At 34.0% G+C, this 22,618-nt stretch overlaps 1 protein-coding gene and 2 long non-coding RNA genes across 3 annotated transcripts; 2 read left to right on the top strand and 1 right to left on the bottom strand.

Moving 5' to 3' along the window:
• Window positions 1-376: 376 nt before the first annotated feature.
• Window positions 377-3,036, bottom strand: LOC127856422 (uncharacterized). The gene is made up of 2 exons (XR_008038023.1): window positions 1,990-3,036; window positions 377-1,625 (listed from the first exon to the last, which is right to left on the bottom strand). It is a non-coding gene; the product is annotated as an uncharacterized LOC127856422 (long non-coding RNA).
• Window positions 3,037-4,844: 1,808 nt separating this feature from the next.
• LOC127856591 (uncharacterized) lies at window positions 4,845-11,496 on the top strand. Its single transcript, XR_008038129.1, has 4 exons — window positions 4,845-4,929; window positions 8,529-8,628; window positions 10,629-10,688; window positions 11,451-11,496. It is a non-coding gene; the product is annotated as an uncharacterized LOC127856591 (long non-coding RNA).
• A 1,239-nt stretch (window positions 11,497-12,735) lies between these two features.
• On the top strand, window positions 12,736-22,454 carry LOC127854792 (uncharacterized). The gene is made up of 8 exons (XM_052389840.1): window positions 12,736-12,745; window positions 13,083-13,265; window positions 14,741-15,036; window positions 16,719-16,933; window positions 18,149-18,251; window positions 18,620-18,719; window positions 20,289-20,405; window positions 22,152-22,454. Exons 1-8 carry the CDS (start codon window positions 12,736-12,738, stop codon window positions 22,226-22,228), a joined length of 1,101 nt encoding a protein of 366 aa, XP_052245800.1. The 3' UTR covers window positions 22,229-22,454.
• Window positions 22,455-22,618: the final 164 nt, after the last annotated feature.

Below are 22,618 nucleotides of genomic sequence, written 5' to 3'. Positions count from 1 at the left end.
AAGCGTATATAGGGGGCATAAGTCATCCTATGGTGACAGCTCTTGTTTAAAACCAAGATTTCTGATACAAGTAGCAACACCTGCAGAGTACTTGTCAGATGTAAAGCAGAAGTCATACCAGCAAAGCTTCCAAGGTGTCTATTAACTCAATGGGGTTCTGAAATGATCTATACTTGGACAAAAAGCATTGTGCACAGATTTTTAATAAGATGCAGCTGTTGATACCTCTGTGTTGATTTTCTTAATTTGGTTCATGCTTGCCACTCATTAATTTCATATCATTTTAACATTTTGAAACAGATTATTATCGTAAACCCTTCGGTTTTTCTCCAAACACAGGTAAGGTAATAAGTGATGGATAATAACATAGCAAAAGTTCTTTTTATGATTTATCATTTTAAGAGCAAATCAATTTAGCGGAATAACAATTGACAATCACGTTGTGATGGTATTAATGAACCGTACACAAATCGTTGAAAAGCATTCTACATGTACTACTGTAAAATTCATAATATGAACAGTTGATAAATATTTATACATTCATACACTTTTATGTACAATATTTATATGCTTTGTAGAGCTAAATGACTATTGAAACATAAAAAAGGAGGGACCTCAATGATGTCCTGTACTGTTGTTACTTAAATTATTTTCTGATCTGGCGTTAACTTTTGTTATTTAACCCTATTCCACTTGGAAGCACAGTGTAAACAGCATAAAACCAGAACAGCATGCTAGTAACTCGCAGTCTGTTCAGGTTTTATACTGTTTGCTGCTCATCAGTATTTAAGGGTTGGAAATGAAGCCTTTAAAACTTAAATTTAGTAATAAAGGTACTTTATTACATTTAACTTTTTAAGGAACTACAAAAGCTTGAAAATACATATTTAAGAAGTAAAGGGTTAATCTCTAGAGAAAAGTGAGACATCAAAATTATAAAAACATATTCTAGGAGCAAGGGTAAGCTTGCGAGAAATTCACAATTGTGATCTTAAATTCATATTTGTTACTATTCTTTAAAGATTGCACTCAATTTCTTTTAAATCTTTCAGTCTCTTGTTTCAGTAAAATTACTTCACCAAAATTGGATGCAGTTACACGTAATTTTCTTTCATCTTCCCAAAGTACGTTCTTTCCCTGACCTCTGGTTAATTTTTCAATACTTTGGCATTCAAGTTCATCCATTTGTAGCATATCCATCATTTTCGACATTTTATCCTTCACAGTTTCACTATTCAGATCTACGCTATCACTAAAGTTATATCCAATTTCTATAAACTTTGGTAATTTCACCTCTTCCTTCTCTTCTACAAAGTTCAAAAGCCATCCAGCTGTTGGGTTGCATATTTTCGAGTTTTGAACGGAAACTGTTCTCATTTACAGAAATCGCAAGAAGTTCTTTTCTGGTGTTATTTTCGACTGGCTCTAATTTTGACTCAAAGGTATGTTTCCGAAATGTAAATTCGCTAGACTTTTTAGGCGTTCGCTTTCTTTTCCGGGGATTATTAAATCTGTCCCACACGCATTTTTTTGAGGTTGATCTTAGAGTGCCGTCCTTCTTTTTAGCAGTGAGATCAGAAAGGGCATACATAAATGCACCAATATGGATACATGCTTCTCCGCTCCTGAAAATATATAAACATAATAATTAGACATACTTTCAAACTGCACTTTTTTTTTTGCTCGAGCATCTAAATTTTGATGAAAATTTCCCAGAAACTGGTCCATCCCGAGAATAGCTTGTGACCAGTATATAGATCTATGAAAATGATTGGTATAATGCCGATTCGGGGATCGTAACTACTAGTTCTTCTTGAATGCTCTGAGGGTTTATGAGTACATTCGTACACCTCACAACCCAGAGGGTAAATATAGCTGGGAGTTGGATTATTGCAACTAGGATTGTAACAGAGGCATGTCTCTTGATAAATTATTTATAACCTCGTTTCAATATTGCAAGAACTTATATGAAAAACTGTGTACACTCACCCGGCTGTGCAATTACATTCCGCTGAATGAACCTGTCCAGTGACCTTTGACAGACAGAGCCACACACTGTGATCTGGGTTTTCTTTCACATTTGCACTCGGTAGTGATGGTAATACTTTGCATTTAACAAAACAATGTTCCCATTTGTCACTTATGTCATGGTACAAAATACTGTGTTTATGTCTGTAAACATAATACAATTTTTTGATCTCAATTGTTTTTGTGTGTTCATTTTCAGCACAAAATAATTGTAGATGTCACTATCTATTAATGTAGGAAAGTCCATTAAGTCACTACTCAACGTTTTTAATACATCTGGATGTGGCAGCTTTTCACCGAGTGGCGTAAAAAGTTTTTCTGTTTTCCTTTTTTCATAATTTACTTCCGCATTCCTGTGCAGCTGTCGATCATTTAATCCTAGCTTTTGTACGCCTTTTGTCCTCAAGACAAGTTCATTCTTATTCCCTGACACATAATGATTATGAAATCGTAAATAATCCTTCAATTGTGCAACACTTAATTTGTCAATTTCGATGTCAGACAGATAACGATCGTTTTCTTTCTCATTCGACGCCATTGTTACTGGAAATCAATACTACCCAGCGATTCAATCGCACATTCTCGGCCCTTTCCGTCAAACATCGGATAAGTATTATGATAATCTGCGAGGGGTACCGAATGCCAGCGATTGAGAACCTCCAATTCCGGAGAATACTCAGGGGAGATATGCGACTTTCCGAAAAGGGCTCAGTGGCCTCCCTTATTCTAGAAGATGCCCAAGGGAAGTAACTGCCGTGAGGAGTTTGATCTAAAGTTTGCGAATGGGAGATATAGGCCCGACAATTCGAGTAAAATTACATACGCAAATTTGAATTAAAAAATAGTCATGAGGATGTTAAGCAGCCTTTTATTAAGTGGGTCTTCAACTGTCGGGTCCAAGTGCCCGATAATCGACTTTGGGACCCGACAATCGACTAAAGACCCAACAATACGGCGGTAAAATGGACGTTTGACCCACCATTTTACCCAATCTGAAACTATATATATATATATATATATATATATATATATATATATATATGTTGTTTGTTGTCAACCTTAATAGTGATTTTTTTATTAGATTAAATTAATTCTGAAAGAATTTGCATTTCTGAGATTTTTTTATATCTCAAATGATGTGCTAATTAAGTTAGGAGATCTTTGTGGTTACCACATATACCGAGCCGTTAGATTGAATTCTACTCCCGAGTTCGTTTTAAGTAATAATAACAAATTATTACTACAGTATATTCGTTACTAAAATGCATTTACTTGCAAGCTTATGTTTTATTCAGACATAATTTATAAAATTATATTTGATATAGTGCATGATTATCAATAAGATCGAGGATTATGTTCACCGTCTTTATATGGGCGGAGCTTATACGAATTCCATCTATTTTTGCCAACCAGTGGGCGGAGTATAAACTTTTGCAGGTGCGCGTTACATCACTCGTCAACTGATATGATATAATACATAATCGTCACAACACATTATAAATCCAACATACTAGTATCTTAATTACAATTTCAGTTCGTGCTGTTATAAAATAACTTAAAAGCATTGCTATTATAATTTGTAAATATGGAGTGGTCTGTTCGCTTGAGTGCGATGACTTTGCCGTTGATAGTCAACGATGAAGTGAAAGGAATCATATCTGGACTGAAGGCTGCAAGGAACAGTATTTCACAGCTGAAGGTATGTTGTAAAGCTTGATCTCCTTATAACATATTAAAAAAGTTCTGTCACCTTTGCCAAACAAAAGTAAATGGATGATTAAAGTGAGTAAACTACGTTCTATTGGGCCACATTTGTAACTGTAATAAAATTATATACTTGCTGGCTGATCAAATTCAGTTTAAATTTGTTCTAGAAATTAAATTATACAATGCTGAACTAATTAAATTTTTATTTGTTCAAGAAATATATTGACATGTTATTATAATACAGTGATATTCCTCTATTGTTTTCAACGATATAATTACGTTTTCTTAGTATGCATAAAAAAATATTTAAAAATCAATATTGAATTTGCTTGATAAATCATACCAGTATAAATCACAGTTTGGGTATTGGGTGTAGTGTGACATGTGTCCGCTTAGGTTAATTAACCACAGATAACGCTGCTTATTAAAATATACATGTATTTAACACCCCAAACCACCGCTTCACACATTTCCTTGCATTTCGCACAATGTACCAAACAGTGCGCACAACGTTCCAAAAGTGGAACAATGAAGAGGGAGCTCATTAAGACATTTGTGCATAATGTCCTGCACCCTCCCGGTCCCAATTGAATAAGTTTTTATCCTGCTATTTTTCCATCTAAGGAAATTATTTAATATGTAACTTATATCATTATTAAGTAAAATATACTTTCATTATAATTTTTTATGTGTGAAATATACATGGTTGAATAATCTTTTAAATTGTATTACTTAAATTAGTAATTATATTTTCCTTCTATATCTTACTTTCTTTGACTTAAACACGCATGGTTTACTTTTAAAAATGCATGATAATCTCTTTATCTCTTGTATTTAGCATGTCAGTTTGTTTATTATTGTATGCCAGCTTAATTTTCGTATATTACTTAAATATGTAGTATTTAATATGATAATATAATTTTCTATAGTGATAACTTATTATCAAGTGGTTTGTTACTAAAAATTATAAGCTTAAGTGTAGAACGTAATGCCAGGGGACTCTCTTTCACAGCGGTTAATTAGGGGACGAACGACAAATCTGCTAGGAGAATGGTCAGGGGTTTCGTTTAACTATTGGTGTTGAGTAACCTTTAAGCGACCAATCAATATCTTTGGGACGCCATTTAAAAAAGGGCAATCATGAACTTGTTTAATAAAACATAACATTTGTAATGGATAAAAATCGAAGGAAAGGTAACACTAAATATAACACGTTTTCGCTTGATGCATATTTGAGTAACTTTTTACACTGGGGCGTTCAACCGGGGAAAGACTAAAACAAAACGGTGGAAGATTTAGAGAATTTTGCTCGTCTCTGACAGTCTGAGTCTGTCTAGACTCTAGTCCAACATGTTTAAAAATATAAATAATAAAGCTACTTTTAATATTGGTAATATTTGGTTCCTTAGAATATAGCCTTAAAAAAATCCATCTAAATTCTTTGCGCGCCCTCAAAATCTGTCCTGGCTGTTGTATTAGCTTTAGAAACTTGTGCTGCGAATGGATTAGATGATGAATTTTCATAGGATATTTATTGACGCTCTCAAATATTAAGCTAATTTTAATATTGGTAATATTAAGAGCATACAACCGGGGAGGCAATCAAACAATGGTGGAGAGTTTTCTGGTTTTCTATTTTGTTGCGCAAATAAGATATTGTGAGCAACATTCAAGCCCGGATATCAGACACTAATAGCATAAAGGGGCCTTATCACACATTTTGGCATGTTTTGAAATAAGTAATTAAATAAATGTAAGCATTGGATCTAAAAAGCTCCAGTGAGAAATCAAGATGAAAACTTTAAAAAGTAGCCCACAGCAGGGCTCGAACCACTGACCCCCCGGAGACCTGAAGTAAAAACGCATTAGCCCGCTCGACTATTCTGCCAAGCATATAGGTATTTCGTATTTTATGCCCTATATAAGCAATCTTCGTAGTTTCACAAAATTAAACGACAACAACAGAACTCTCCAAATTTAATATGAAATCGTTTCGCGTTGCAACGCTTTATAATTTTCAGGTTTTTAAATCGTCAAAAGATGCATATAATGGCTATATTAGACCATGGTAAATGTTTGGTAACACTGTTTCCTCACAAATATCATAACTTAAACGAAAATTTGCGAATCTAAAACAACTTAGGGCTGGGGGTAGCTCTGCCCTTTATCGTGGTTGGGGACGTGCGGGCCCCAGACCCTCAGTCTAATTTTCCGGATTTCACATTTGGGACAATCGACCCCCCTGCTATAGAAGCTTATTCAGAACTGAATCGATATTTTTGCCTGATTGTCAAATTCGGTCATTTGGGCACTCATTGAACAGTGTAGTAAGTTGATCATTCTAGACTCTATAACTTGTAATATTACGGGATGGAGTGGGTTAGGTCCAAGACTGACATAGTTACAAATGTTACAAAATAATAACTTTAATTCGGGCTAGTTAAAATTGATTCGGGCTAGTAACATTTCCCAGCTGGTAGCCCGATCGGGATAGTGCCTTAAAAAAAATAATGCCAAGACTGGCGTAGGTATAACAATAAATGTGTTTAGAATTTAAATTAACATTAATGGACATGTGTAGTTCAGCAACGGACAAGATAAATTTCCTAAATTGTTGTTCGTGGACAAGTACAATTTTTTAAGATTTCGCCACCCCTGGACCTCTGCGCTACAAAGTTGTTATTCACTATCTTTATTATCCTTTCAATTATTCGCTCCTAAAAAGTTACTTATGTCGATTTGTTTCGACGACGACATAATGTGGAAATATAAACGGTGTCCGAATAAACATTACTTTATGCGCACTGCAGACTGGTTTCAGTTCCAGCATATAGCGCAGCATTTCTATGGCTATTAAACGACCGCACAGTCTATTAAAATGACAACAAGACTAGCACCTGTTACCTAATCAAAGCACTGGCCTATCTAGTTATGCGGAGATTCCATTCGCCCGAGGCTAAAATACGGTCGCCAATGCGAGCGGGCGACAGTTATTTTACACCCCTGCTAATCATTTGATTTTATTTGTTTATACATAATCTTGTTGCTTATTTATTTCTATTTCAAAAATATAACTTTTAGTATATTTTCGTTGTTATTAATGGATTTATAGCGAGTTAAACACAAACAGACACATTTTACCCCAGCCCTTTAAACAGTGTCGTTACTGAGTCACGTGACCGTTAGCAATTGATTAGCTTACATCAATTCTATTCTCCTAAGCAAGATGTAATTTATAAAACTGAACTCCAAATATAAACGCTACAAATTGGTATAAAGTATGAACATGCAGGCTTTTTCCGCCCTATGCCACGGGTCCGGCCCCATTCCCAATGCAAATCTGGTTGTTTTTTTCCAAATTGAAAAAAATTCCCAATTCCAAAAAAAATAATTTTTTTTTACCTTAAAATATATAAGTTAACCTGATCCGGTGTAGAAAATAGAAAGTGTTGCATAATTAAATTATCTGTTGCCTCGAATTTGTTTTAAAAACTGTAAAAATATGTTAATGATTATTTAAGACTTTCCTTATTTTCCTCAAAATCCGGCGCTTCGCACGATTTTTTTCACCTCAAAAAAGGCCAGGCCTTTTCCAAAAGTTCAGATTAAAAAACCTGCACTTATCTCACATGTTCATAATACTTTGTAAAATTTTAATTATAAGTTATCAAAATAGTCGTTATTTACCAGTTAACGGCTTCTTTGAAATATAAGGAACACTATTTACATGCGATTATTTTTCCCAATTGAGCCAATTTTGCGAATAATTTTTTTCCCAAAATGGGGGTTTTCACGACGCAAAATTCCCAAAATTCCAGTGTGGTGTATTCCCAAAATGGAGCGGTAAAAGCCTGACATGTCAACCGTAAATCTAGATTGTAATACGGTATGATATTTTCGAAAGTTGAAGTTATAACTCGCCGGGCTGCCCAAATCAGATGAAAACATAATATATATTTATATATCCAAAAACAATGCAACATGGGCTTTCTATTGATATTTACATGTATACAAATTGTTGACTTTGATTAAATGAATAATAGTGTTTTGCATAATTATGAGTACAATCTTATTAGTGCATATTTTTGTGATAATGTAATGATTCAATGTGCAGGGATGGAAACTTACTTTAAACAATGGATTGCCAACACTGGCAACCATCTTTACTTAGTATTTAGGTTGCCAAGCAAAGACTCACAATCCCAGTATGATGTTTATGTAGTGTCATATGTATGTAGGACTTCTTTGAAATATAATAAAAGATAACTAAACAACAACTTTGCTTAATTGACAAATTAATGATTAACTCACAGTAGCCAATTGCATTAAATGTTTAATTGCACTGAATTGTTTAAAGCTTAAAAAAGCAAGTTGCCCATCCAGACTACTAACTTTTGAATTTGTGTTGCCCAGGACAAAATGTACTGGCCCTGGGCTCACAGGCAACCACTAATTTCCATCCCTGATATGTATGTTTCAGAAGGAAAACGAACCTTAAGATTTGCCAAGAGTTAACAACTTCCTTTCTTAACTTAACATTGTACAAAATTTTCATTTAAAATGCCTTATGAATCTTGTGACAAAAAAGAACAAGTCAAGAGTAAAGTTATTGCTACTTAACACGAGGAGAAAATAAAAGACACATACATTCATCTTTGATTCAACTTTTGAACCATAGAAATACCTATATAAAAAAATTCGTATGAAATAGGATATTCAAGCATAAAGTTCATTGGTATGTCATGTCGCCAAAATTGTAAGAAAAAAAAGATTTTGACTGAATTCTATTTCAGGTGAAAGTAGGAACAGCTTGCTTTCTGCTCTCTTTGGAAGATAACACCAATGAAGGAAAGAAAACTTGTTCGGCTTTCTTAAAAAGATGGTCCAGCTATGGTAAAATAATTTTCATTCTTTTCAAACAAAAGTTTACAGAGCTATCAGCCTATTAATCATATTAATGGCTTCTTGGTTACAGTAACATTAAAAAATTGTGCAATAAAACGTTATTTTGTATTTTTAGCTCTACTGGCCATAGGCCAGAAGGGGTTATGGGATGGCATGGTTTCTGTCTGTCTGTGTGCGCGTTAGACTTTCTCTTGTTTATCCGATAAAGTCCACATTTTTCATCAGATTCTTTTCAAACTTGTCCAGTGTGTTGATATTAATGAGGACTCTAACCCTATCGAAAATGGGTTACATCAGAGTAAAAAGTCCAGAATTAACTCCCCTTGAATTTGAGAAAATTGTGAAATAAGGCTTGTTTACGAAATTAAGTCCACAGTTTTTATCCAAACATTTCCCGACTTTCACAGTGTCTTTATTTGAATGATGAGTCAAACCCTATTGAGAATGAGCAATATTGGAGTTATAAGTCCAGAATTATCTCCCCTTGAATTTGAGAAAAAAATGAAAATCTTTTAACATTTTGCCATAACTTTTGCAATATTGAAGATAGCAACTACATATTTGGCATGCATGTGTATCTCATGGATCTGCACATTTTGAGTGGTGAAAGGTCAAGGTCAAGGTCATCCTTCAAGGTCAAAGGTAAAAAAAATAATCAAAGAGGCGCAGAAGGGGACATAGTGTTTCCGACAAACACAATTCTTGTTTGTTTAAATATGAAGTTCTATCCTTTTGAAACTTCAACGGATGTTTTATATCATCAAGGGCCAGAACCCCATTGAGAGTGAAGAAAATTTGTCCAACTTATTGTTGAAAAGGAGCCATTTGAAGTTTAAATTTTATGTATTTTTTTGTTTATGCGATGAATTTCCCATTTTGGGTCTGTTTGTTTAAAACTTACTCAGATTGTTCATACTATCAAGGGCTTGAGCCCTATTGATTCCAGCCAGTAGAGCGATTCAGGCCCTCATGGGCCTCTTGTTTCTTACAAGCTTTGATCATTATGTGCCTTTATATTGTTAAAAGATGTCAATTATCTGGAGAAAAGGTGTAGTAGCTACCTGTAGAACATAAAATTAGATATGTTGATATTTTCAAGGGCTGATTATTTCAATTTCTGAACTTTGAACAAGAACAACACATTGTTTATAAATAATTTATTAAAGAAAATGGGAGCAGAATTGATAAGTATTGCCAGTAAACTAATTGAAATGAGTTGGATTAAAAAGGACAATTTCATTGTGTAAATATCCAGATTTAAAGATGCATTTGTATTTGTATTGAAATGTTAACTATGTGTGGTTCAACCAGGGTTTTTAATCTGATTTTGGAGAAAGGGCCTGGCCTTTTTTTAAGGCGAAATAAATCCCGCGAAACTCCGGATTTTGGAAGAAAAAACACACGAAATGCCTGATTTTGGGGGAAAATAAGGACAGTCTTAAATAATCAATTAAGCATATTTTACTGTTTTTAAAACAAATTCAAGGAAACAGTAAATTTAATTATGCAATATTATTCTATTTTCTACACATGATCAGGTTAACTTATATATTTAAATGTTAAAAAAAATAAAAATAAAAATAAAAATTGTTTTTTTTTGGAGGGGAAAATGAAATCTAGGGGAAACTTTACCAGCTAAAGGGAACCAAAAAATCGGAGGGGAAAGGGCCAATTTTCGGCGGGTCACAAAGAAGGAAAAAAAAAACCTGTCAACTGTTGTGGGTTGATTCTGAAAGACACATACCTCGTTGAAAATATATGTTCTTAGTTGTTTATCAAAAACAATTGGAAAAACGTGGGAATCATATTAAAAAATATTCCAACCAAATGAAGTTCCATTTTTCAGTTATTTTATATGCAGTGAGTGTCCGTGTACAGGTTCAGTTGTTCAGACTTAAACAACTCAATTTTAAATGAACTCCTTCACAAAATATGATAAAATCACAATATCTGGCTCTGTAGTTTACAATAAAATGTTTTTATTGCAGTTCAGTCAACCACATCAGATTCAGAGGACAATATGCCAAGTAGTGATGATTCCTTCACTGGTATGCTGTATAATTTCAGGGCTTTTTTCGCAACTTTGGAAACATGTACTTTACCCTTTAAAATTGATAATTCCAGTGTCAATTTACCCCAAATTGGGAAAATATAAGTAAAACTTAATGAATTGATGGATAAATTGTTTTTGATAAATGATTATATTGGTAATTTCAACATGTAAGTCCTTTATATACACTGGAAGTCTCATATTTTCTAAACTTTTTCAAATCAACCTATTGGGATATTTTGTGTGAGGGATTTGGGAAAAAATGAGTTTTGCTATTGATAATATAATTATTGCTTATAGTGGCTATAAAATCAGCTGAAAAAAGCCTGAATTCTTTTATTGACACTGAATTATTTATTTTTATAATTTTTCAATTTACAAACAAAGGAACTGCTAAATGAACTTAATGTTTTTTTTTGCAAGAATAAAGCATATGTTTAATGGTGACCCATGTTTTAACCACTTGTGTCATTGCAGATAGTTTAAAATTTATAAAGAAGTGTGCTTCAAAATTGCTTTATTTTAACAGCTTGTATTCATACCATCCATAATGTTGTGCTGGATTTTTCAAACACATAAATAAATGCAAAAAAAACCACACAGTTGCATTTAAAAAATATTTTGTCTGCTCCATAAGGATACAAAAAAATTGAATATTTGTCCTCAAAAATAAAACTAGCGAGCGAAATAAACAAAAATGAATGAATGGTGTGAGGGGGTGTAAAGTGGATGGGTATTCATTCTATTTTTTGTTAAACAGAGTCTTTAACTGATGTGCCAGACCTTTCTTTGGATGATGGAGTTGACGTTGATAAAGGCACGTGATTCTTCTACGAAAGGTACCAGTAATTATATAGATTTTGCATTGTAGCACTAGATTTTTTTTTTTAATTCTTTTAATCAAAGAAAATCTAATTACCAAATCAGTCCAGCCCAAAAATCACCGTTATTTAAAAGAAATTGATCTATTTAGACCCGTATTTACTGCAATTAAATAACTATTGGGATCTATACACTCGATCAGAGCTTCCTTAATTGGGCAGAAAGATAATTTTGTGAATCAAGTTATTTTTTTCACCCAATTGGGAACATGTCCGTTGCCATTCGGAAATTTTCGCGCCCTGAAATCACCAAATTGGGTAAAATCAAGTTGTGAATTGTAACAATTGAAGAATGTTTTTTTTTTACTTTGTTTACTTGTTTAACTTTTGGCAGCTTTTGTTAACACAGGAAAGCTACATAAACTTTTATTCACAGTCTTGCACAAACAACATTTGACCAAAACACAGATTGTTACAGACATAGTTCTCTGCTTTTATTTGCGTTAAATATATCAAGCTGGCATCTTTCTGGGCTGATGAGAGTCCAGACACCCCCAGGCTTCATACTTATCACTAGACTACTGTCATCTTCGACAATTTTTTGCAGTGTACTGAGGGGAAAAGGTGGACTAAACAGACGCTTAACTTTTTACAAAGCAAAGATCGCTTAACAAGTTGCTTTTTACTTATCTAGGCTTTAATTTTGTTCTCGACTCATGGCGAATATTGTCGAAAGCGTCAGAAAATTCAGACGGGTTTATACTTTGCCATAACATACACGTATTTAATGTGCAAATTTAACGTTAAATGTTTAAACCAGTCAATGATTGAGAAGTAAAATGGGCAGCAAGTTGAAACAGTCTCGAAATACGTCAAGTTGGCGATTTCGGGGAATTGTTTACTCGATTTTGTTGTAGTTTTTTTTGAAATTGGGATGGGTCTGGTTCATTTTGGGAACAGGTCCATAGGTCATTTGGAACAGGTCCGTTTACCGTATCTGTCCATAGAAGGAAAAATAACACTAGCTTCTGTCTCTACCATACATAATCTGGCTATTGAAAAGTTTGTGAGATCAAGTTTCTGAAATCTCGACAATGCTGTGTTTACTTGTAATTTATATTTGAACTTGGTAGGCAATGAACAATGACAATTTGCTGAAAAACAATAAGTAACACTAACAAGTACTACTTTGTTTCAGACACTAATGAGAATGAAGCACAAAAGATGTTTTTGGGTAAGAACAATTATATATAATGTTGGAGTGAGCTTGTGATAATGATATTGTTTGGTATTTTCATTCCGTCCATTATTCTGACTGTCTGAACTGGGGTCTGTCACACTTTTCTTAGCTGTTCTCAGTAACTTTTGTATGGAATTTCATGAAACTTAAAAATAAATGTCTAGCATACTGCCACTGATAAATAAATGAGTTTGCTATAGATGCATTGTTATCTCAGGAATTAAGATCATGATATATCGATAAATCAATTTAATGTTGCACCACTACAGGCAAGTGACAATGCAATCATGAATGTCTTGTTTGAATTTACTGTTCATCAACATTTTTTTAGGAATATTCGATGTCCACATTGAAAATCTCATCCCACCTTCGCCAAAAAGAGCATCAAGACTGCTGGACCTTGAACACGTGAAGTTTTTAATGGACTCTTTTCAAAGTGGAGTTTTTCAACAACTTACAATCCTGGTAGGAATGGTCCCTGACGATTGTGACCCGTCGATATTAAAGATGAAAGGTATATATTCGAGCACTATTTTATATATTTAGCTCACCACAGTACAAAGTGTACAGTGTGAGTTATTGTGACAAGTCTTTGTCTTTCATCAGATGTGTTTTGGGATTTACCTTGTAATTCCAGAGTTATGCCCCATATTTTTACTGAAACTAATCTATTTTTGTCAACTTTTTGCCGTCCAGAGCTGATTTTTCAATAACTATAATATTGCATCCAATTTCCTTAAGCTTTTAAATCAATGTCTATCATCATACATTGTACTGCAGTTTTGCATGTGTAAAGTTTGTTAAGATTGTCCTGATAACTTCAGCGTTATGCCCTCTTCTGTGACTTTAATCAATATAATCAATAAATTTTGAAAACCTTTTTTTGGTGTCCAGAGCTGTTTCTGTTTAAATATTGGATGTAATTTTACGAAACTTAAAATAAATGTGTATTATTTAGACAATAACACACGACAGAGCTGGGCTGGACGTCTATAATCTGCCCGCTGCCGACATAACAGCTTTGTTGAATCTCAATTTTATTGATCACTGTTGGCTAAGGCTGAATGTGGACGCCATTTTGTTCAGTAAAAGTCGCGTGTTTCCATTCTTTTCTGATATGAAAAATCGGCCCGGCTCAGCGGGCTGATATAATTTATATTGGCCCGCTAGAGATGAATAACGGCCCTGTCGCAAAGTCATTTTGTTACTATTTATAGTAATGATATGTGATATACTGCAATAGTGCACATACAATTATGTTGGGATAGCCTTGGTACTTCCAGAGTTTTGCCCCCTTAATTTATCAAAATTGAAGAGTAGATTAGTAACTTCCATGGACTTACAGTCCCATTACTACTGAAATAAAACGAACATTTTGTATAATATTTCGTAAAATAACGTATAATAAACAACGAAACATAGTGTTCATTTTTACATTAGACAATTGCCGAATTTTCAACGCCAGATGTGGTCTGGTAAAATAGATGCTCGTTTTTATTATTAATTTGCATATATAATGCCATCTTCATTTCCCACAACAATATATATTATTCATACGACACATAAACACTAACAGGGTACCATTTTAGTGTTTCTGTTTCCTATGAATAGATCTATTTGCAGTAAAAATAAAAATGGAATAAATTGTGTCACAAATAAATAAAAACCAGCATTTTGTTTCTTCAAAGATCTATGTAATTATACCACATCTAGAGTTGAATTTTGGCTTTTGCTTAAAGGAACACTGATTGTTTTGGTGTTGACTTTATTTAAAAAAATACTTTACTAATTTTTGTTGATTTTGAGCGTTATAGAGGGTTTAATATAAAAAGAGAAATACTTATGATGAGCAGATTTAAGACAGTAATTTACTATTAGAGACCGGTGAAATAATGATTTTTTTATATTCTAAATGCTGCTTGGTGATCTTATTCTGTTAAACTAGTACATTGCATTTTGTCAACTTATAATGATATCATGGAACTGCAGGTGCCGGACAGGTTGAGACCCTTGGAGGGAACCACACAAGGGAAGCCCTTCAGGGTCTTCTAAGGCGTGGTCTCGCAACTATAACCACAGTCAAAATGAATATTTATTCAGCCCTGTCAACATGCACAGCCTTAACGGTGGGTTGGCAGCACAATGTTTGCTTGCAGGAGAAGCAAAAGCCTCTAAGCTTCATTGACAAGGTGAGGCTTATGAGACAGGTTCGCCCATCAATGCACATGTCACCAACGGATATGAAGGCTTGGAAAGAAGCTCTTTCTTCCATCTTTCATGTGAAGGTATAGTTACACTTATATAATGGAAGGGTCTGAAACTTGCATTCTCATGCTTATATAGTATGGTTTGACCAAGACACTTTTAAACAGTTTTTCTTTGAATTATTTAGATTTAAATCAATGAACAGAGGGATCAGTTGGATTGGCATTTGACTACCTGCTAACTCATGAATGGCTGTTGAATGATTTGACATTTAATAAATATAAATAAACACCATTTTGATGAAAAGTACTTATGTAGGCATTGACAATATTATAATCTTAACATAGTTGGTGCACATTAAAATTGTCTGCAAAAAGCAATACCAATCCTATGTTTAAAGCAAGCACGTTGAGAGACTTTATTATAGTTTAACCCTTGGCGGGCGGCATCCACAGCAGTGTCCGCTCTCTAATTGAAATAGTTTTCATCCGATCTTCACCAAACTTGGTCAGAAGTTGTGTCTAGACAATATCTAGGTCAAGTTCGAATATGGGTTATGTCGGGTCAAAAAAAAGGTCACTGGGTCACTTAGTGCATTTCAAGGATTAAGCATGATGTCCGCTCTCTAATTTAAGTAGTTTTCATCTGATCTTCACAGTGATTTTTTTTGCTCAAATTTACAGCCGAATTTTGGCTGCTTCCCAATCGCAAAAATACACGTTTTTTCCCAAAATTCTGACCAAAATTTCCCAAAAAAAAGCCCAACTTCAAAAAAAAAAAAAAAATTTTTTTTTTTTTTTTTTTTTTTTTAGAAAGAAGTCTCATATAAATTAATTATGATTTCTTAAATCTAGGTCTCAACTTTATTTTTTAAACATCTTACAAAATATATAACTTGGATTTAGTCATTTTTGTCCATAAATCATTCCCAACTTGCCACTTTTATTGATTAAAAAAAACAATTTCACCAGACTCCTTTTCTAGAAAACTCCCTGAACATGCACTTAAAAACAATATCACTTCTGTTACTTATAATCCTATTTATAATGCTTAATTTTTCCCAATTTTATGGTTTATCGCGCTATTTTTCCCAATTTCACTGTTTATCGCGCTAATTTTCCCAATTCAAAAGGCACAGGCTGTAACAAATTAAAGCAAAAAAAATCACTGCTTCACCAAATTTGGTCAGAAGTTGTGTCTAGATGATATGCAAGTAAAGTTCGAATATGGGTTATGCTGGGTCAAAAATGAGGTCACAAGGTCACATAGTGCATTTCATGTGTATGGTGTCCGCTCTCTAATTGAAGTAGTTTTCATCTGATCTTCACCAAATTTAGTCAGATGTTACATCTAAATGATATCTAGGTCAAGTTAAAAAAAGGGTCATGCCGGGTCAATAACTAGGTCTAGAGGTCACTTACTGCATTTCAAGCATTAAGCATGGTGTCCAAAACCTACAATTGGGCGTATCTTGTGACAGTTTGGCACTCTTGTTCAAATTTGACTTTTCTGCTATCCAATTATGTACAATATTTGGAGTAATATAATGGGCATTGTTCACTGTTGAAAGAATTAACAGGTCAAAAGAGTTAAGTTAAAATGTGGTTACTGACCAATTATCTGCAACTCATCTTGCTACCAGTTGTTTATAAAAAAAATATATCCAATATTTTACATTGGACAGTCCTCTAAGTTGATTATTCAAAGCATTATTATTTATAGTTTTGTATACTGAATGGTTATCATTATTCATGATTTACAGGACATCAGAAGATTCCAGAATTCGTATGGACTGCATATGAAGATGGCTCAGCTTGAACAGAGAGTTTGGGCCATTGTGGAGGAAGTCTCGGGTGGTGCAGTGAAAATCTCTGAAAAATTCTTCAGACCACTCTTGAAAATTCAATCAACCGAGGATATTGAGTCGTGTCTGAACATTCTGCGAAGCAAAGGATTAGCTGAATATAACAACAAAATGTAAGAATTAATTGTGAATTTACAAAACTGTAACAGACTTTAAAATTTTCATTGTATTTCTTATAACGCAAGTGGGAGTGGTGTCATGGGAACAAGCTTATTTATTTATCAATTGATGATTTTCAGGCATAATTTTGTCAGACCTGCCTTGTGTGATCTTGACATATTTGTCACAATGATTGTTTGATGTTTTTTGTGCTGTTAATCCGGACAATGCTTGTCTAGAGAGCTACTCTGTCATTAGTAGGCACAATATCAAATAATTTGACAGTGGCTTTGTCAAAAATCAACCAAATTTACTGCATTTTATTTAAACTGTATGTCTTTAGCTAAAGGGTATCATCTTATTTGAATTATTAAAGGAAATATTGTAAATGTGAATATTATTTTTTTTTAAGAAATAATAGACTGGTAGGCATTAGTTATTGCAGTAGTTTTTTTTTGAAACGGTTAAAAAACACAAATATTTATTTTTATTATTTTATGTTTGAAATACCGTCCAACCATCGCACCCAAGAATCCCCCCCCTTCCCCCCCCCCCCCCCCCCGATTTTTTTTTTCATTTTTTTCGCATTTTTGGAAGATAATGTAATAAATGTCCACACCCCCACACTATACACCCCTCTTCACTCCACCCCTCCCTCCTTTGTGATTGAAAATGAGAGTCCGTTCCCTTAAAAAAAGAAAATAGATGAGCGGTCTGCACCCGCAAGGCGGTGCTCTTGTTATAATTTCACAAGCATGTTGAGGCACCTGTGTCGCGGGACGTTTTTAAAGCCCAGGGTTTTTTATCTTACTTTGGGGAAAGGGCCTGGCCTTTTTTGAGGGGAAAAATAATCGTGCGAAATGCTGAAATTTGGGGGAAAAATCACGTGAAACACCGGATTTTTGCGGAAATAAGGAAAATCTTAAATAATCAATTTAACATATTTTGCTGTTTTATAACAAATTCAAGGCAACAGATAATTTAATTATGCAATATGTTATAATTTCTACACTGGATCAGGTTAACTTATGAATTTAAAGTTAAAAAAAAAAATTAAGGGAAAAAATCAAGTCTGGGGGAAAATTTGCCTGCTGAGGGGAAAAAAATCCGAGGGGAAAGGGCCATTTTACGGCGGGTCCCAAAGAAAGAAAAAAAGCCCTGAAGCCACAGACAATGTAAAACATGTTGGTGTTGTATATATTTGAAGTTAATTTTTGATTATTTTTTAGAAAGGAATTTTTGGGATCCAGACCACTTACAAAAAAAAGAAAGCAAACTGACCTGGAAGATGATGCCAATGAGGAATGTTCAAACACTTCTGAGGGACTCCTTGTAAGTTAATTAATTTCCTTTTTTGTATATCAGAAACATGAGCAATTAAATAAATAGTATTTGGTTTATGTATTTACACTGGTGAACTGCAAGTATTAAGAAAGGCCTTGTGTTTGATTGGAAATCAGGTAAATGATGTTAAAATGAAAAAGTATTTGATCTTTTAAATAGCCTGCAAAAGCATTTTGAGAACATTACCTGTGAAATTGGGAAGTTGTGCTTCAATTTTCCTTGTGAGAATAAAAAAGTTTGTTTGCATGGCAAAAAAAAAAACTTCAGAATTTTTTTTTTGGGGAACATGAAACTACTATTAAAATCGGCAGAGAAAGGGTCTGCTCATAGATCAATATATTAACTTGTACTTCTAGGAGAAGTACAGCAAGGTAGTTGATGAGCTTCAAATGATGAAGGACAAATGTTCCAAACTGGAAACGGAAAACTCAGAATTGAGGCGTCAACTGACAGAGCGTAAGTGCATATATTTCTTATAATATTCTTGAACACTTAATGAATGGATCTTTTTTATAAATGATAACTATTTCTTGACTTACAGAGTTTAGAATAATTCACAAACATTGGTTTAAGACCACTTCGAGTGAACACACATCTTCTTATGCCAACCCCATTAATTTGCCTAATATTTCAATGTTTTTAAACCTGAATATGCAGTTTGAGTTATTAGGCATAGACACAAATGTCCAGGCTTCGAGTACCAAATAACCTCATAAAGACCCTGTTTGAGACACCAGTGACAGTTGATCAGATATAAGTTGACATACATTGACACTTGATCATAAGTGAGTTATCCTGATTTATATGTAATAAATATTTTTATGCACCCCTTCCGAGAAGAGGGAGAATATTGTTTTGCACATGTCGGTCGGTCCGTTAGTTGGTCGGTCCATCTGGCAGAGGACCCCTATTGATTTTCAGGTCACTAGGTCAAGGTCACAGTGGTTCAGGATGATAACTCAGGAATGCTTAGGCCTTGATCATGAAACTTCATTGGTACATTGATCATGACTGGCAGATGACCCGTATTGATTTTCAGGTCACTAGGTCAAAGTTAAAGGTCACAATGGCCTGGCTGCCACTACAATGAACTGCCCATTTGGAGAGCATGCGTGTTTTACAAACAGCACTTGTTTTTACATCTTCTGTAATATATTTCTATTAATTTTTTCTGTTTATTGAATTGTCAAGTTAATGCTAATAGAAGTATTCTTTTCCACAATTATCCTAAGATTTAGACATAAACAACAGTTTTCGCAATTTATCTACCGTTTATTGTTTGTTCACCCATTGAAATACATAATTTGGGTATAATTTGAAAAATGTGCTAAAATGATGACGACACGGTGGTCTGCTCAACTTGTCACCTGTCCCAAATAAACCATGAATAGTTGTACTATCAATATGAACATTTTTAATGGTCCATTTCTCAGAGACTGTCAAAGACATTTGGTTCAACTTAGGTATTCATGATTACCAATTAAAAATGCATCTCAGTTCTCAAGGGCAAATAAGCCTAAATTGAATCATTAGGGCTATGAATTAGCAAGAGTCCAGTAGCCATGGGCCCTAAAACTTGAGCTGGGCTCATAAAGATAAGAACACACTTGGGAGAATGGGTTAAAGTTTTAGTTTTATAACCTTTTCTCATAATTATGGCCCATTTTCATGTTGTAATTTTCATTGTTTATTGACCCTATTGTTGAGGACAATTTCTTTAAAAAATGGAAATAGATATTTGGTCATAGTCAATTATTCTTGTTTATTGTCACAAAGTGAACATATTTATCAATGGCAGATAAACCTTGATATTATTTTTCTAAATGTGTGCCCCATTTTGAACATTGAGTGTTGGAGTGTCACTGGTAACATTTACTTTACATGGACAGTTAACCTTAATACTAATACTAATGACTTCCTCTTCTCTACCTAACACTCGGACAAGTGGATGACAATGTCTGCAGATGGCTCATGCTCGGTAGTTCATCAAATCAGTTCAGGGTCTTTTATTATATCTGAAAACAGATTGCTGGAAGTCCAAGGAAAATTCATCAAAGGACAAAGAAATTGAAGCATTCTGGAGATTTGAAGACGGACGAGAGGAATGGTTGCCGGCCAAATTGATCCGAAAATATGCTAACGGTAATTTTAAACATAATAAAATATTTTACGAATAATGTACAATTTTCAACTGAGATGAACAAAATCCCATATAAAACTGACCATATACTAAAATAAGCTTTAATTACTGTGAATAAATAATCAGTTGTAAGTTCCCAACTGGTATGCCCAGAGGGAACTTGTGATATATCAAAACAACACTGACAATGTTGCTGACAATTTTGTAATGGTATTTTGACCAGTAGGGGAATTTTGCATTGCATGCAATGATAATCTTGTTTATATTGTGAAACTCAACATATAAACCCTTTTTTCTGTTCTTGTCTGTTTGTCAAAAGCTGACAGCATGCATATTTTCAACTAGTAAAGTGACTGTTAGTTTTAAAAACACCTTGCTTAAAAGGTACACTTCTAGAATCATAGTGAAATATATATATATTTCATAAAGCAGTTAGTTATTAATAAAGTTATGTAATATATATATATATATATTACATAACTTTATTAATAACTAACTGCTTTATTATACCCCACCACAGGCGTTTGGTATTGCAGTAATGTCTGTCACACTTTTTTGTTGTGCAGCTCCTTATTCATTTCTCATTCATTAAACATAAAAATACAGAATGATTATCATCAAGAACTGCCACTCATATCGTGAGGGTTGGCGATTGAAATTAATTAAAGAGAGTTATTATTTTGTGTAGATTTTATGTTACTTATCCATATTGCTGTACAATTTATTCATAAGCAGTGAATGGTACCATTTCAACTTAAACAGATATTCATAAATTGCTGTAGTCCATCTTGTTTTGGCAATTTTTTCCCGTTCACTCATTGAACCTATAGCAGGGATTTGTCTGTCAGACACCCTTCAATTATGTAAGTGACAATTTAAACATGCAAAGACATTTCACATCACACAACAACTGTGTTTGATATTTATGCCCCCCTTCCAAGAAGAGGGGGTATATTGCTTTGCTCATGTCGGTCGGTCTGTCAGTCGGTCCGTCCACCAGGTGATTGTCAGACGATAACTCAAGAACGCTTGGGCCTAGGATCATGAAACTTCATAGGTACATTGATCATGACTCGCAGATGACCCCTATTGATTTTGAGGTCACTAGGTCAAAGGTCAAGGTGACCAGAAATAGTAAAATGGTTTTTGAATGATAACTCAAGAACGCATACACCTAGGATCATGAAACTTCATGGGTAGATTGATCATGACTTGCAGATGACCCCTATTGATTTTGAGGTCACAAGGTCAAAGGTCACGGTGACCCGAAATACTAAATGATTTTCGGATGATAACTCAAGAAGGCTTTTGCCTAGGATCATGACTCTTCATAGGTACATTGATCGTGACCCGCAGATGACCCTTATTGATTTTCAGGTCACTAGGTCAAAGGTCAAGGTCACAGTGACAAAAATCGTATTCACACAATGGCTCCCACTACAACGGACAGCCCATATGGGGGGCATGCATGTTTTACATACAGCCCATGTTCAAATTGACAATCATATTGGTTTTTTCTGGCGCTGAAAACATGAATGGTATATTTATGCAGTATCTTTATATATCCCATTGTGAGTGCCAAACTATAGTTTTCAAGCAAAACATTGTACATTTGACTCTGCAGTATCAATTGCTATGAGTACTAATGCTATAATTTAAAAGACATAATTAATAACCATATGATTATCATATCGCCTGGCTGTATAACAGCATTCAGATTCTTACATTTCAAGATGTTTTTTATTCAGGAGAGTGTTCAGTCCAGTACTCTGATGGAGTTAGTAGAGTGAGGTCCTCATGGGTGAGAGAGGTGGGACAGATGTAAGGTCATCCTATTGCCACATCTAGAAGTTATACCTATTTTCTCAAGACTAAAAATGTCGTGAACTTAAAATAAATGTTGATATCAATATTTGCAACCAGAGTACATATTAAGGCACTTGATGTTATTTTTCTGAATGATTGAAGTCAGGTTTCTCATACTAAGACATTTCCCTGTCAAGTTATGGAATTAACTTAAATTTTATGGTGTGCAATTTCTGTTTTATAAAAAAATGCATAGATAATTTTTATCAAATTGTGAGACTGATAGCTTCATTTTTTTTATAAAATCATGCAAATGATTGCCCTTTTTTTGAAGTAAAAGAAAAAAAAAATGAATTTTACATCACACTGATGATCATATTAAGTGTATGCATTATTCTATATGATTTTG

This window comes from Dreissena polymorpha, chromosome 13 (genome assembly GCF_020536995.1).
Source record: "Dreissena polymorpha isolate Duluth1 chromosome 13, UMN_Dpol_1.0, whole genome shotgun sequence".
Taxonomy (NCBI): domain Eukaryota; kingdom Metazoa; phylum Mollusca; class Bivalvia; order Myida; family Dreissenidae; genus Dreissena; species Dreissena polymorpha.
The sequence above is the reverse complement of the archived record's forward strand: the minus strand, read 5'-3'. Positions and strand labels throughout refer to the sequence as shown.

What these genes read in the sequence shown, in the direction of transcription:
- LOC127854792 (XM_052389840.1), top strand. An exon ending in CTTCCATCTTTCATGTGAAG is followed by an intron (nt 15,037 to 16,718) that starts GTATAGTTACAC and finishes CATGATTTACAG; the next exon opens with GACATCAGAAGATTCCAGAA. An exon ending in ACACTTCTGAGGGACTCCTT is followed by an intron (nt 18,252 to 18,619) that starts GTAAGTTAATTA and finishes TTGTACTTCTAG; the next exon opens with GAGAAGTACAGCAAGGTAGT.